This window comes from Cynocephalus volans, chromosome 1 (assembly GCF_027409185.1).
Source record: "Cynocephalus volans isolate mCynVol1 chromosome 1, mCynVol1.pri, whole genome shotgun sequence".
In the NCBI taxonomy this organism is placed as follows: domain Eukaryota; kingdom Metazoa; phylum Chordata; class Mammalia; order Dermoptera; family Cynocephalidae; genus Cynocephalus; species Cynocephalus volans.
Window position 1 is genome coordinate 24,323,490 of NC_084460.1, and position 15,321 is coordinate 24,338,810.

At 59.9% G+C, this 15,321-nt stretch overlaps 1 protein-coding gene across 3 annotated transcripts; it reads left to right on the top strand.

Moving 5' to 3' along the window:
• Positions 1 to 323: 323 nt before the first annotated feature.
• Positions 324 to 13,914, top strand: ADAM33 (ADAM metallopeptidase domain 33). 3 transcript variants are annotated; one of them, XM_063099558.1, is made up of 22 exons: positions 324 to 422; positions 2,619 to 2,698; positions 5,009 to 5,085; positions 7,200 to 7,278; positions 7,471 to 7,547; positions 7,632 to 7,818; positions 8,053 to 8,118; positions 8,214 to 8,285; positions 8,445 to 8,611; positions 8,698 to 8,782; positions 8,866 to 9,008; positions 9,421 to 9,598; positions 9,707 to 9,796; positions 10,013 to 10,208; positions 10,322 to 10,430; positions 10,513 to 10,711; positions 10,802 to 10,879; positions 10,951 to 11,059; positions 11,140 to 11,287; positions 12,528 to 12,619; positions 13,189 to 13,219; positions 13,388 to 13,914. In XM_063099558.1, the coding sequence occupies exons 1-22, from the start codon at positions 335 to 337 to the stop codon at positions 13,500 to 13,502; spliced, it is 2,466 nt and encodes an 821-aa protein (XP_062955628.1). In that variant the 5' UTR covers positions 324 to 334; the 3' UTR covers positions 13,503 to 13,914. The 3 variants fall into 3 exon arrangements, with proteins under 3 accessions (XP_062955628.1, XP_062955634.1, XP_062955638.1); XM_063099564.1 differs by having other exon boundaries at positions 7,203 to 7,278; XM_063099568.1 differs by lacking the exons at positions 324 to 422; positions 2,619 to 2,698; positions 5,009 to 5,085 and adding an exon at positions 6,265 to 6,315 and having other exon boundaries at positions 7,203 to 7,278.
• Positions 13,915 to 15,321: the final 1,407 nt, after the last annotated feature.

Consider the following 15,321-nt stretch of genomic DNA (forward strand, 5'->3'; position numbering starts at 1 on the left):
GGCGCGGGCCAGTCCCCCGAGGAGGGGGCCACACGGATTCCCGCCTCCACCCCAGCTCTACCCTCGACGGCCGCTGTGACCCGGGAGGGTCGTCCCGGCTCTCCCAGGGCGCTCGAGGTCGGGTCCCGCCCGCCAGCGTCGGGACGGGACCGGCCGCAGTCCCGGCTCCCCGTATGGTCGCGCGGGGAGGGGTCGCGCAGGGAGGGCTGGCGGGCGGGAGGGTCCGGAGGCGCCGGGCCGGGCCGCGCTGGGCGTGGGTGGCCGCGATCCAGCAGGGGCGGAGCCGGAGCCGGCGGCCGCGAGCCACCGCTTAGAGGCCCCGGCGCTCACAGCTATGGTCCGGGGGTCCGGGGGAACTCGGGGGTCGTCGGTGCTGCTGCTGCTGCTACTGGGGCTCCTGCCAGGCACCTGGGTGCTTCAAGGTGAGGAGGTGGGAGGGGGTGCGCCCGAGGGGCAGGTGAGGTCAGGGGGCATGGGGGGCGCTGTCAGCTCAGAGTCCTGGTCAGCGGATGGAGGGTCTGAAATTCCCAGACCACACGGCGGGGAGGACGGGGCGTGGGCAGGTTGGGGTGGGCCTCCGTGGGACCTGCCCAGGGACTCTCCACTGTGCTTGGGCTGGCCTCGGGCCGGACTTGCCCACACACTCCCGCAGAGCAGAGGGGCCTCGCCCTTGGCCTCGCTGCAGCTGCCCAGCCCCGAGCCCCCTCTGCCTGGATTCTCCACTCTCACGACCTCCAGCCCCCTCCGTCAGGGTGAACTGCTCCTGCACCTCCACCCCTTAGGGCTTAGAGGATCTCCCTCCTCCAGAAAGCCCCGGTGCCCACCACTGGCCCCCCAGAGTCCCTGCTGTACCCCCAGGCTGCAGGTCTAACTGTGGCCTCGGCCCCACGCTCACCCCCTCTCCCTCACCCCAGCGCCGTGGGCAGTGTGTGTGTTGTTTATAATGTTGCCTTGTTTGGTGAGATAGAGAAGGACTTCTCCAAACAGAAGATGCCTGTTCAGCAGTGCCCTGGGGAAGACAGCAGCTGTCTCTTCCCCTGTAGTCTCTCCAAACCCTCTGTAAGATGGGGCTGTTAACATCCACCTCTCCGGGTGGGTGGCAGGGGGTCCTGGACATCAAGTGCCTGAAGGGGGAACAGGGAGGGCAACCAGGGAGCAGGAAGGGCTGGGCTGGGCTGGGCACCACTGTGCCGGGGGATCCCATAGCTATAGGGTCCTGCTCTGTTCAGTTCTCATGCCTTTGAGGATCCTTAGGCTTTCCCACCCCTCAGAGCCCTACCCTTGGGCCAGGAGAGGGTGATGGGATGCCTGGAACTGAGAGGGCCCCCCAACACCAGATCGGCTTCCTCAGTTTCTACCCCCATCCACCTAGTCACCAGAGCTCCATCTCTGCCTCTCTGTCCCTTGTCAAGGTGCCAGCGGCCAGCATGCATATGCAGGGCCGTGTGGAGGACACCCACACCTCTGCATGGGCATACCCCCCCCCTTTCCACTTTTGGAGGCCTGGGACCAGGAAGGCTTGGTTCCCACACCCAGTCCTCTCTGCGCTGAGAGACCTCCCCGTGAGACCCACTCAGACCCCTCCCTTCAGCCTCCTTGCCAAGGCATGACCCCCTACCCCCCAATCTGCCTGGTAGCAACTTACTCATCCAATTAAGGAGGGCTTCTTGGGGGAAGGGGCTCCTGGAGCTGGTGCTGTTCCAGGTTTTTGATGCCTGAGATCTGGGAGAGGAGATGGAGGAAGGAAAAGGAGTGAGCCACCTCCACTGGCAGCCATCAGTCTGGACAGTATTGGGTCAGAACTAGGTGGCGGTTGATGAGCTGTCGTTCTGGGAGCTGGGCTGGCCCCAGGGACTCAGTGCCAGAGGGGTGGGAGGGCTGGCTGCAGGCTCTGGGTGGCCTCAGGCCTGGCTCCTGCAGGGCCAGCCTGGTGAGAGTTGCTGGAGCCAGTGGGGAGGCCAGAGCATTCCAGGCACTCTCTGAGTAATGCTTGGTTCTGGGATTCCTCTAGAATCCCTGAGGCACATCTGGCCTGGGAGCACTGAGGCTCTGTCCCCCAGCCTCCCCTCACCTTGAAGAGGAGGGGGCTTCTGGGCCAGGGTCCCCAGGAACTGGGCCACTAGCATGAAGCTCCCAAGGGGAGCTCTGGCAAGGTGGAGTCCTCCCAAGAAAACATCTGGCTATTGATTTTCTGAGATGGACGGGGAGACACAGGCATCCTCTCTTCACAGACCTCACACCCCAAAGCCATCTGCTGCCCAGTCTAAAACTACCCCAGGTTGCCTTCCCCGTCCCTTCCCCTCTGCACTGGGGGCCTTAGCCTCTTCCTTGTGACCTCTGACCCCAAGCCTGGCCTCCCCAAAGGTCATCCCCAGCTGAGCTGTCCCTTCTCAGGCTCCTCTGTCTCTCTTCTGCCAGTTCTCTGGTGGCTCCTCAGTTCCAAGGATGCCCCACATCTTTCTCCATCTTTCTCCAGCCCATGAGTGTTGAGGATGGAGCCTGTCCCTCAAGGCCTCCCATTCCTCCCTGCCAATGTCCTATAACCCCATCCCTCTGCCATCCCCCACTCCGCCATGTTCTTCAAGTCCCCCTCACTGTGTGCTCTGTTCTCACCCCAGGAAACAGGCCTGGAGAGCCAGTTACTCCCCACTGGGTCCTGGATGGACAACCCTGGCAAATGGTCACCCTCGAGGAGCCGGTCAGTGCAACGTCAACCTGTCCTCTGCAGGGGCCCCAGGTCTCCCACCCTTTTGCCCCTCTCCAAATTTCAGCAGGGCAGTTTCTCTGGGGTCCCCAGCTCCTTTAGGCCCCTCCTCTCGGGTCAGCAGGCGGGGGCAGGGAGACATCTTGATGGTGTGAGCCTGCACACGTGGAAGTCATTTTCAGCTTCCTCCACCCCATCTCCCCGCTTTCCTTCCCTCCCTGGATTATCTGGGCTACTCCCACACCCACCAGACAGAGGTGGGTCCAGGGTTTGTGTAGCCCGAAGCTTTTCAGGAGCCTCTTTAAGAAAACACCAAAGTATCTTCCTTTTGCACAGTTTACCAGGAAGTGTGACCTTGTGGACACATTGCTGTCCCTGCCAGGGCCCTGCCATGGAGGGGCCTGAAATTTCAGCATCACTGGCTCATGTGGAATCCACCTCTGGCCAGCGGGTAGCGGTCACTCTACTTATGACCCCTGAATGCAGGCCCACTGCATTTTGCCTCTCCAGGACACTCTGTCCCTACCTCCTCCCACCTCCTGCCCATGACACACTTCCAGAATAACCACACCCCATCTGTTTGTGCCACAACATCTGTGCTGCAAACCAGGAGGCCTGGAGCCTTGGTATGCCCATTTCACAGAGGGGCAGTCTGAAGCCCAGAGAGCTTGGGGAAGTTGCCATGGTCACACAGCTCTTTCACCTGGGAGTCTGAGACCCACTAAGGTCTGAAAGACTTCAGATCATTGGCCAACCCCCCTGCCAACCCTAGAGAGCCCTCTTTGTTCTGAATTTCCAGGCAAGGGAGGACAAGCCCAGCGAGGACAAAGGCAGGAGAGCCTTGAAGGCTGGGATGCCCCCAGAGGCCTAGCAGCTCCTGGCCTAGGGCCCTCACTAGGGTTCCCCAGACCTTCAGGGCCCCCAGTCAACTGGTCAAACACAGTGCAGGCCTGAACTTGGAGACTGTTCACGACATCCCCGTTGGAGGGGAAGGCTAGGCACACACTGGGGTCACTGACTATGAGCCTCCCTCCTTGTGTGACCTGGGCTGTGACCAAAAGGGAAATCCCAGAGAGGCTCTGCTTTCTCAGCTTGTGGGCCCCCGCCCCCAGGAAGCCTGCCAAGACAGAACAGGAGCCAGAGTTGAGGCAGGGTGTCTTCCCCAAAGGGTGGGAAACACTCATATCTCAAGATGGAGATGGGGTACATAGCAAGGGGCAGGGTCACCAGGAAGCAAGGAATGAAGGCTGCAGAGGGACAGGGACCTGAGTGTGGCCTTCCATCTGGGCCGCCGCCTCTCTCCCAGTGCAAACCTTTCCCCACTGAAGCAAGTGGCATTCCAGCCACATGAGCTCATGCTTTTAGCCTTGTGGGGCCTGTGGCCAGGGAGTCGAGGGCTGTCTGCTCCCCACCTGCAGAGGAAGGGCCCCCCCAAGACTCTGAACCCCTTGGCCTGGGTCCCAACCCAGTGCATTTGGGGATAGAAGGACAGGACCAGCAAGGGAGGGGCAAACATTCCAAAGATACAGCAGCCCCCTGGGGGTGGCTCCCGGGCCAGCTCCAACTCTGGGCCCCCAGCCAGGCTGAATGGTCAGCAAGGGGGGAAGATTCCTACTGGGTGGAAGAGGCAAGAGGGTGGGGAGAAGGAGAAGAGGGCTGGCGGGCCAGGGCCAGCCTCCTGACATTGCTGACAAAGCCAGCGTTTTCCCTTGGCTTGGGAGGGGTCCATGTTTACTGCATGAGCTCAGTGAAGCAGGTGCCGGGCCTGCTGGAAGCCAAGATAAACTTTGGGGGGGGGCAGTGGGAGAGGGACAGTTAGCCAGAATTGGAGGTGGAAGCATCAAGCCTGAATTCTGTAGGGAATGAAACAAGCCCCCAAATACCACAGAGGCTGTGAGGAGGCCCAAGCCATGGCCACCCAATGCCCCACAGTGTCCTCAGGGCCTGCTTTTCATGCTCCTTCCAGGTACGAAAGAAGAGGGAGGGCTACGGGAAGGGCCCCGAAACCACGGGCAAAGCAGGGCGCCTTTCTGGCCCCTCATCTCTAGGGAGGGTGTCGTGTGCAGCTGGCAGGCTGTGCTCATGCACTTTCAAGTGGCTGTTGTCAGAACCACAAACATCCTGAGTTTGGAAATGCCCTTGTCGGCATGTCGTCACCCCCACTCTCATTCATGGCCCCCATGACACCTGGGGGCCTGCTCGTCACATGGACTCCCTCGTCAGACAGCTGCACATCCCACCTGCTCCCCAGCAGATGGAGGCCTGGAGGTCCACCATCCCTGCCCTCCACTCCTTCTTGCCCAGGTCTCCAAGCCAGACGTGGGGCTGGTGGCCTTGGTGGCTGAAGGCCAGGAGCTCCTGCTTGAGCTGGAGAAGAACCAGTGAGTACCAGGCTGGGGAGGGGGCTAGGAGCTGAAAACAGACCCTCTCTCTGGAGGGCTCAGTGATGGGGGACAGGGACTGACATGGACCCATGAGGATGTCTGGATAAGGAGAGGGCGCAGAGGTGATGCAGGTGACAAGAGAGTCACACAGGCGCATGGCTGGCCCCTCTGAGGTGGAAGTGGACTGTTGAGGCTGGGCCAGCCCAGCTGCGGGGCACATCCCTCATCCCAACCCCAGATGTATCTTGGCGGCTGTCAGTTGGAAATAAGTTAGCACCACCTAGTGGGCGTTCATGGGATTCCAGAGATGGGAGGGCACTCCGGGCTGAGGAGAGAAGAGAATGAATGGCCCGGACAAAGGTGCAGAAGATGCAAAGGTCAGTTCAGGGGGCGGCACATTCAGGTAGCGGTAATTTGTCTGGCTTGCCTGGAGGTGCCCAGCACAGGGAAGGGAACAGGGGAAAATGAATTTGGGGAGTCTCAGTAGGGCCAGATCACAGAAGGCCATTTAGTGCATAGTGTCCTGAATGGTGCGGAGCCAAAGATTTTGAGCTGGTGAATGAGCAGGCAGAGCTGTGCTGAGGATTGTGGCCTGGGCTGGGTGGGGTGGGTGTCCAAGATGGAACGCGGGGTCTTGAAACCACCCAGACTCTATTGTCAGTATCACTTTCTGAGTGCTTGCTCCATATCAGCCACTGTTCTAAGCACAAGTATTTCATTCTCCCCATGGAGTCAGATGGGCTGGGAACAAGCTCTAGTTCCATCATGCCTACCCATAGTTTCTCTGGGGTTCAGACTCCCTACTCATTAAATGTGTTGATCACAAATGGGGTGTGTGCAGTGGAGAAGCAAAGAGAAGGTGGAGGACCTACCGAGAGGTGGAGAAGCAGGAATCACAGGTCTCTTGGGACTGTCTGGGGGTAAAGAGATCACAGTGAGGCTGGAGACGGGATTTTCTTTAAAAGAGAGAGATTGACCTATGGTTGATCCATCCTGGTGGGAAGGATCCAGGTAAGATGGAGCCTGAAGATGGAATCATTACAGGAGTGGGGTCTGGAGAAGGTTGGGCTGGCGATCCCTGCTCAGGTGGGTAGGGCAGGAGCAGGTGTGGGCAGGTGTGGATTCTGTTTTCTCTAGAAGCAGGGAACGAGCATCACTGAAAGACAATTGGGAGGCACATGGGATCTGGATGCCTGAGAAGATTTAAAGGATCTGGACTGGGACAGGGTGAGAGGGTTGACCAGATGCCTAACAAGAATTAGGCAGCTGACAGGGGTAACCAGGGAGTCCGGTACACTTCCTGGTTTCCAAGTCTCACCTTATCAGCACTGTCTCCTGAATCCTCCCCTCCTGACCTGTGGATCCAACTGCCTTCTGTAGGTGCCACAGGGACCACAAACTCTTCCCCTATTCCTGTTCCTCCCTGGCGTTTCCCGTATTTCCACTTCCCACATCCAAGCCATCACCAAAGCTCCTTCCTGACTTCACCTTCTTTCCTCTAGTCCAGAGTGTTTCTGAGCTCAGCAACGCACAGCTGCTCATGTCCCATCCCTAAAACACACTCTGGGTGCCTCACTCACAGAGCTGCTCAGCTAGCATTCAGGGAGGGAAGGCTGGAAGGCATCCTGGAGAAGGCAGGGCTGAATTAGGTGATTCCTATAACTTCCCCTCCATATTAGTCCGTTTTTGTGCTGCTATAACAAAATACCTGGAACTGGATGATTTATAAAGAAAAATGACGTTTATTGCTTATGATTTCTGAGGCCAGGAAGTCCAAAGTCCATCTGGTGATGGTGACAGTGACCCAGGGGTCTCATATTGCACAATGGTGGAAACAGAGACAGCAGAGAGAGTCAAAGACAGACTCTTCTCTTCTTTTAGAGCCCTCAGAACCACGCCCCTGACCACCATTTTTTATCCATTCACTACTGCAGGGTCCTACAATCCAATCACCTCTTCAAGCCTCCACCTTTCAACTACCATAATAGGATTTCCCACCCTCTTAACAGTCACAGTGGGAACCAAGTTTCTAATACATAAAACTTGAGGGACACAATTCAAGTTTCAGTGAGTTTTGGGGGGACATAATCCAATCCACTACACCCTCCCAGCAGGCTTCTGGCCCCAGGATACACAGAGACCCACTACAGGCCAGATGGGCAGCCCGTGATGCTGATCCCCAACCACACGGTGAGATAATTCCAGGGGTTCTGAGGACAGGGTGGGGGGTGCTGGGGGATGCATGCCCCCCCATTCGTACCTCATTCCCTTCCTCCTGTTCCTAAGGAGAGATTGGAGCCAGTCCCCTTACCATGCCCAACCCCCTTGCCCTTCCTGCTTCAGTCATGGCTGAAATTTGAGACTGGGTCCCTTCCTCTCCAGGATCATTGCCACTACCGTGGGCGCGTGAGGGGCTTCCCTAACTCGTGGGTAGTCCTCAGCACCTGCTCTGGGATGAGGTGAGGAGTTTGGGGGCAGGGGGCTGGGCCTTGCGCTGGGAAAAGAGCTCTCTCACACTTCCTCTGCACCCCTCTGCACCCTAGTGGCCTGATCACACTCAGCAGCAATGTCAGCTATTATCTGCGTCCCTGGCCACCTGACTCGGAGAACTTCTCAACCCACAAGATATTGCGGATGGAGCAACTGCTTACCGGGAAAGGGCCCTGTGGCCATAGGGACCAGGGGGACAAAGGGGGCATGACCTGCCTTCCTCGCGCTCCCCGGAGCAGGGTCAGGGGCGGGGACGGGATTGGGAGTGGAAATGCGGTATCCAGAGCCCTCCAAATCATTAGAGACAGAATAAGCAGGCGCCAGGCCAGGGCCTCCCGCACGGTATTTTTATTCGGAGTCTGAAGAAATAAGTTCCAGCAAAAACTTAAAACTGTTCTTTCTGGGAATTGGGGTTGGTGGTCAGGGCTCAAGCCCAGCAGCCTGACACTCAGGTCACCTTTTGCCCCTCTGCAGGAGAGGCGACAGGCCCGCAGGAGCCCGAGGTACCTGGAGCTGTACATAGTGGCTGACCACACGCTGGTGAGGGGAGTCGGGGGCACGGGGGGGTGGTGGCGCGGTCTGCAATCGGACCAGCCCGGTCCCTCACGTCCGCCGCGGGATTTCTGCCTTCCCAGTTCTTGACCCAGCACCGCAACTTGAGCCACACCAAACAGCGTCTCCTGGAGGTCGCCAACTATGTGGACCAGGTTGGGGGCGGCGGGGAGGGAGCAGCGAAGGGGGTGACCGCGGCAGGGGCGGGCAGGTCGTAGCGGGGCGCAGTGAAGGCCGCCAGAGGAGGGGGCGCCCCGAGGAGCACCGGCGAGGTGGGGCGCCGGGTCCCCGCCTCAGCCCCGCCCCGCCCTCAGATTCTCAGGACTCTGGACATTCAGGTGGCGCTGACCGGCCTGGAAGTGTGGAGCGAGCAGGACCGGAGCCGCGTCACGCAGGACGCGAACGCCACGCTCTGGGCCTTCCTGCAGTGGCGCCGGGGGCTGTGGGCGCGGCGGCCACACGACTCGGCGCAGCTGCTCACGTGGGTGCCTCCGACGCCCACGCGTGTCCCCGGCCGGGCGGCCCGGACTCCCGGCCCCGCCCGGTCACGCCGCGCTCCGCCCTCAGGGGCCGCGCTTTCCGGGGCGCCACCGTGGGCCTGGCGCCCGTCGAGGGCATGTGTCGCGCCGAGAGCTCTGGAGGCGTGAGCACGGTGAGCTCCGCAGGGGACTCGGAGAGAAGAGGTGCGGGCCGGGAGGGGGCAGCTCGCAGTGACCGCCCCCCACGCCCTCCCAGGACCACTCGGAGCTCCCCATTGGCGCCGCAGCCACCATGGCCCACGAGATAGGCCACAGCCTGGGCCTCAGCCACGACCCCGACGGCTGCTGCGTGGAGGCGGCGGCGGAGCAGGGCGGCTGCGTCATGGCGGCGGCCACGGGGTGCGCGCGCGGGCGTGGGGACAGGGACCGCCGAGCCCGGGGTGTTCCTCCGCTGCCTTTCTGAGGTTACCCCCCGTTCCGTCTCCTGTAAAATGGGCACGATGACAATAGTACCCGCCGTTAGGGCTGTTCGTGCGTCTTACGTGGAGGCAACGCAGGCAGGGAGGGTTCTCAGAGCAGGAAGGTTATTTCGGAACAACCTAGCGAGGTTACTCCAGCCCCGGGAGCAGCAGCGCTGGTCAACCCCGGGTCACTACTTTGGGCTTGCTTCCCGCGCTCTCTGTGTGACTTTGCGCAGGTCACTTCCCATCGCTCGGGCGGCGACCCGGCCTCTGCCGGCTGTGTGGCCAAGCCCGGGGTCGGGGACCGGAGACTAGTCCCCGCACGCCCGACGCCCTGCCCCCGCCCGTAGGCGCCCGTTCCCGCGCGTGTTCAGCGCCTGCAGCCGCCGCCAGCTGCGCGCCTTCTTCCGCAAGGGGGGCGGCGCGTGCCTCTCCGACGCTCCGAACCCCGGGCTCCTGGTGCCGCCGGCGCGCTGCGGGAACGGCTTCGTGGAGGCGGGCGAGGAGTGCGACTGCGGCTCCAGCCAGGTCAGCGTGTCCGGCCCCGGGGACCAAGGCTAGCCCCGACTCTTCCGATCCTCCGAGATCCTTGGCGTTGTGCCCTCACCCGGTCCCTTCTCGCCTTTTCGGCCCCAGGAGTGCCGGGACCTCTGCTGCTTCGCCCACAACTGCTCGCTGCGCGCCGGGGCCCAGTGCGCCCACGGGGACTGCTGCGCGCGCTGCCTGGTGAGGGCACGAGAGGCCCGGGGGTGAGCGGCGCAGGGTGCCTGGGAGCCGGCCTGCTGGTCTCGGCTGATTGGCGCCCTTCGGTGCCCCTGATGCGTGCAGGCGCTGCTCTGCGCATGGGTCCGCCGCGCCCGGCTCCTCCACCTCAGCCGCCCGGGGTGGATCTCTCACTGTCCATTGTCTCTCTGCCCTCCCCGTATCTGGTCACCCGCGCAGTTGAAGCCTGCGGGCTCGCCGTGCCGCCTGGCCGCGGGCGAGTGTGATCTGCCCGAATTCTGCACGGGCGCCTCTCTCCACTGTCCCCCGGACATTTACCTACTGGATGGCTCGCCCTGCGCCGGAGGCCGCGGCTACTGCCGGGACGGCGCGTGTCCCACGCTCGAGCAGCAGTGTCAGCAGCTCTGGGGGCCTGGTGAGGATACGCCGCGCCCTTGCACCCAGTCCCCATCGTCGGGTCGGCCCAGTTTTCTGCTGTGGGGAAGATTGGCAGGAAGAACTGAGGCAGCCGGGCCCATGCTTCCTCAGGCTCCCGCCCAGCCCCGGAGGCCTGTTTCCAGGTCGTGAACTCTGCCGGAGACGCCCATGGAAACTGTGGCCAGGACAGCGAGAGCCGCTTCGTGCCTTGTGCACAGAGGTGGGGAGTGGAGCGAAGCTGCGGAGTGAGTGGGGGAAGGCGGGCACTTCACGCTGTTGACCACCCTCTCCTTCCTCCCCAGAGATGCTCAGTGTGGGAAGCTGCAGTGCCAGGGTGGGGAGCTGAGCCCACTTGTGCCGCACATGATGCCAGTGAACTCCACTGTTCACCTAGATGGCCATGAGGTGACCTGTCGGGGAGCCTTTGCACTCCCTGGTGCCCAGCTGGACCTGCTTGACTTGGGCCTGGTAGAGCCAGGCACCCAATGTGGACCTAGAATGGTGAGCCCTGCGCACCTGACCTTCCTTGCCACTTCAGTCCCGCAAGTCAAAGCGTTCCCGCTCACTGCCCAGTGTGTGCACCACCCATAGGTGTGCCAGGACAGGCGCTGCCAGGACACTACCTCCCAGGAGCTGGAGCACTGCCTGACTGCCTGCCACAACCATGGGGTGAGTAGCTGTGGGGGAGGGTGGCCTTGGGGTCCCACGTGACCCTCCTTCCCTTCTCTTCCCCTCTGCAGGTGTGTAATAGCAACCATAATTGCCACTGCGCTCCAGGCTGGGCTCCACCCTTCTGTGACAAGCCAGGCTTCGGTGGCAGCGTGGACAGTGGCCCCATGCAGCCTGAAAGTGCGCCAATGGGAGAAAAAGGGGGCAGGAGCCGAGGTGGTGCATGTGCTCAGGACTCAGCCCCATCCTGTCCTCCACAGACCACAATGCCCTCCTGCTGGCTGTGCTCCTTAGCTTCCTGCTGCCTCTGCTCCCTGGGGCCGGCCTGGCCTGGTGCTGCTACCGGCTCCCAGGATCCCATCTCCAGCGATGCCTGTGGGGCTGGAGGAGGAGCCCCGCGTGCAGTGGGTAGGTTCTGAGTGCCCAGCCTCTGAGGTTCCTTCTCCTCAGAGCTCTGCCAGGGCTTCATGGTGCTGGAGTGGGGTCTTCAGCCATGCCCCAGGTGCAGAGAGGTCCCCAGAGGCAGTGGAAAGAAGCCTTGAGCGGAGGTCCAGTGACCACCCAATCAAGCCAAGGGCGTGGATCCCTCCCCACCACCGGCACCTCAGGGCATGGCTTTCTACCCCCACTCAACATCCCCTCCTGTTCCATCAGATGACTTTGCCATTTTCCCACCAGCTCATAATGCAGTCTGTGCTCCCCTCTGCCACTTCCTCTGCCCAAGTAACTTGTCACCCCCTTCAAGTTCCCAAATGTGGGACCCAGCACACCTTTTTACTCCATACACAGGTCAGCTATGGTGTGGCTGTAATTGTACTAGGAGCCTGACCCTAACCCAGTTCTCTCTGGCCTGGGAGGGGGCTACATAATACTAAGCATGGTCGACCTCGGGCTACCCTTACATTGGGGCCCTGGGCAAGGCATGCACCCTGTGCCCATCTCTGACACAATGGCCTTGGGAGTGCTCTGGGCAAGCTGAGGTAGAGGGCAGAGTTTGGTCTGGAGGTGGGGGCAGAGGGCATCCCAAACAAGGTCAGGGTACCAGCCAGGCTCCAGGTGCCAGCTGAGAGAGCCTGGACACATGAATAAGAAGTGGGGGTATGTGGGCAGATGAGCAAGGTGGTTCAAGCTTGGTGTGTCAGCTTAGGGGTGGGTGGGCTGCAGAGGGGTGGTGGCTGCATCTTGTCACTGGCAGGGGGCAGGCCTTGAGGGCAGTGGAGACTGTTTTGAAGAGACATCAGAGGAAGTGGCAAGGCCCTGGGAGATGTGGCATCATCAAGGGCTGCAGGGCATCCAACAGCAAGGAGCACAGGCGCAGCTGCCACAGGGGGAGGACATCCAGCTCTCTTTGCTGATGCCTGGAGGGTGCTGAGATGCTGGAGTGGTGCCAGAGCTTGGGAGACATGTCAGGGCAGGAGAGAAGGGATGCCAGCTGCCCTTGGAGGGCATGAGTCTTCAGTGGAGCCTGGATCCCAGAGGCCACTCCCAGGAGGGAGCAGGAAGGGAGCCAGAGTGAATGACCTGGGGCAGATGGGTGGATGCTCAGTCACTGCCGACTTGGGCTGGGCACCATGCTGCATGGGCAGTGGTTCCGGGCGCCCTGCTCAGGGTCACTGTGCCAGCCTCTGGCTCTTCTCCCGCTGCTCAGGCCCAAGGATGACCCACGCAGGGACCACTGCCTGGGCAGCGTTCACACCATGGAGTTGGATCCAGCAGCCACTGGAGAGCCCCAGCCTCAGGGTAAGTGAGGCGGTGGGGGGATGTCAGGGAAGTGAAGCAATGGCTCTTGCCTCCTTCCAGACAGGCCCCTCCCCTCCACTTAGCACCCAGCCACCTTGCATCCCTGAGCCCTGCCTCGGCCCCAGGGACTTATGTTCACTGCGTTCACAGCATTCACCCTCCACCATTGCTCCCAGACCCTGAGAACACTGCCAGAGCCCACCAGCCACCCTGAGAAGCCTGTGTCCCAGAGGCCTGCCCCCTGCCTGACCCCTAGGGAAGGTGGAGACCCTGATGCTTTTGCTCCCCCCCATTGCTCATCCACCCACCTCTCTTGCCCCTCAGCTTGCTGCCCCCTACTTTGAGGTTTCTGGGCTTGGGTTATTATGGAGATGAGACGTGACCACCTGGAGAAGCTGTTGTCATGGAGACCAAGATGTTGGATGCCCCTGGGATGGGGGAGGGAGAAGTTGTGGCTCTTTGTGAGTCACTGGTCCTCATTGAGGGGGATGGGGGCTCCCTACCACATAACTTGCATCTTGGAGCGCAGCCCTCTGGGGATGACCCCTCCTTCACTTCATTCTCAACAGGTCAAGTCCAGAAGCCAAGGTCCTATCTCTGGTGAGAGGTGGCAACTGAGATGGGAAGACTTAAAGTCAGGTGGCCATTGACAACCACCCTAGGAACTTGGATCCCCCAGGGCAGAGCCAGCAAGTCAGTGGACCTGCTGCACCCTCAGGCAGCTTGAAAGTTTATTCCCCCAGTTGAGCACTGACCCATCCATTCCAGGAACTCAGAGCCTCATCAGAAGTGGCCCAATAGTGTCCCTGCCCCTGAGGGCTGGAGTATCCTGCAGGGTACACGCTCCAGCTCAATAATCCATCAGTCCAAGGAACAAAGGTGACATGGTCCCTGACCTCCCCCCTCCAGGGGAGGCTGGGTCATGATGGGCACCCAGAGAGGCCTCTGTCCTGGCAGCCTGGTGTGTCTCCTACATGTGCTTCCTCAGACCTAGCTCTGCAGGGCAGAGACTGCAGAACCAGAAGCTGGAACTCCTGAGGCCCTACATTTCCAACTGAGTCTGCAGTTTCCTGGAGCTTGGCCCCAGCAAACAAACAAAATTGTTGGGACCTTCTTTCCTGTCTCCTCCTGCCCTGTCTTGTTCCCTAGATGCTTGCTAAGCCCCCACTCTCGTGCCTAGTCCTCCACCTGAGGTTTTGGAGGATTGTAGGGTGTGCAGCAGCCCCCTCACTTTGGACATTACCCAACCTCTCCCCCGTTCTGTGGGAGGAGACAAAGGCAGCCGTTGTAGAAAAGACACCAGAGTAGAAGTCAGCAGACAGATACGTTGTTCTTGGGCCTCTGTGAGTCTTTTCTGTCAACCCCGTGAGGCACCCTGGCTGGTGGGTGGAGCTTCAGATTGCAGCCCCAGGCATGTGTCTGGGTGTAAGGCTGCGCTGCGGAGCCTGCATAACCTTTTGCCCTGCCTCCTGCCTCCCTTGGACGTTCTCATACTCCCACTGTTTCATGCAAGCTTTGCTGAGTGACCTTCTATATCAGCCAGCTGTTGCTGTATAACAAAACCACCCCAAAACTTAGCAGCTTAAAACAACCACCAGTTCTGTGAATTGGCAAATTAGGTTGAGCTCAGCAGGATGGTTTTTTTTTTTTTTTTCTTTTTTTTTTTTTTTTAAAAGATGACCGGTAAGGGGATCTTAGCTCTTGACTTGGTGTTGTCAGCACCACGCTCAGCCAGTGAGCGAACCGGCCATCCGTATATGGGATCCGAACCCGTGGCCTTGGTGTTATCAGCCCCGCACTCTCCCGAGTGAGCCACGGGCCGGCCCACAGCAGGATGGTTTGATGGGTCTCACAAGGCTCGCTCATATGTCTGCAGGCAACTGCTGGTCAGTGAGGCACTTCTATTTCTGGGTCCGGCTGACTGATGGCTGGGGTGAGGGGGATGCATGGGCTGTGTCTCTCTCATTTCTAGCAGGCTTGTGCACGTGACAGGACAGCCGTGGAGGGTCTAAGAGAGCAGGACCAGGACTAGGGGGAGCAAGTGAGGCACTTGCTTTGGATGCAAATTTTAAGGGGGCACAAAAAAGTAATCAAGATAAATAATACCTTAGTGAAATATTTTAAAAGATCAAAGTTAGGGGGCTGGCCAGTTGGCTCCATTGGTTAGAGTGTAGTGTTATTACACTAAGATCAAGGGTTGGGATGCCCATACTGGCCAGCTACCAATAATTAACTAATTAATTAATTAATTAATGCAAAAAACCATGATGAACAAAATAGCAAAATTTTAACTAATGCCAGGATTAGTTATGGTGCTATGCCCAGCCCTGCTGGGGGTATGACAAAGGGAAACCTCAGCAGCAGTGGCCCTGAGGCAAGCGCCTCACTCACCCCTCCCTGCCCCGGGAGAGTGTAAGCAGTGCCCTCAAGGCGTCCCGAGATCGCATGACCGACACCTTTTACTTCCATAACATTCTCAGGGCTCAAGCAAGTCACAGGCCAGGCCAGAAGGGATGGGGAAGAACTCCACCTTTTGATGGGAGGAGCAGCAAGATCATATTTTAGAGGGTGTGAAGAATTCAGGAAGTTTTGCATCAACCCTTCCTTCCTTTGGCAGTAGAGAAGAGGCAGGTGGCTCAGGCTTGCCCCCTCCTGTCTCAGTTGTACTGTGGAATTTTAATTTATGGAGGTGACTGCTTGAA

Bases quoted from the DNA above. Each gene is read 5' to 3' on its own strand.
- ADAM33 (XM_063099558.1), top strand. From the start codon at position 335: ATGGTCCGGGGGTCCGGGGGAACTCGGGGGTCGTCGGTGCTGCTGCTG. The intron at 8,783-8,865 runs GTGAGCTCCGCA...ACGCCCTCCCAG, and splicing joins GCTCTGGAGGCGTGAGCACG to GACCACTCGGAGCTCCCCAT. The intron at 10,880-10,950 runs GTGAGTAGCTGT...TCCCCTCTGCAG, and splicing joins CTGCCTGCCACAACCATGGG to GTGTGTAATAGCAACCATAA.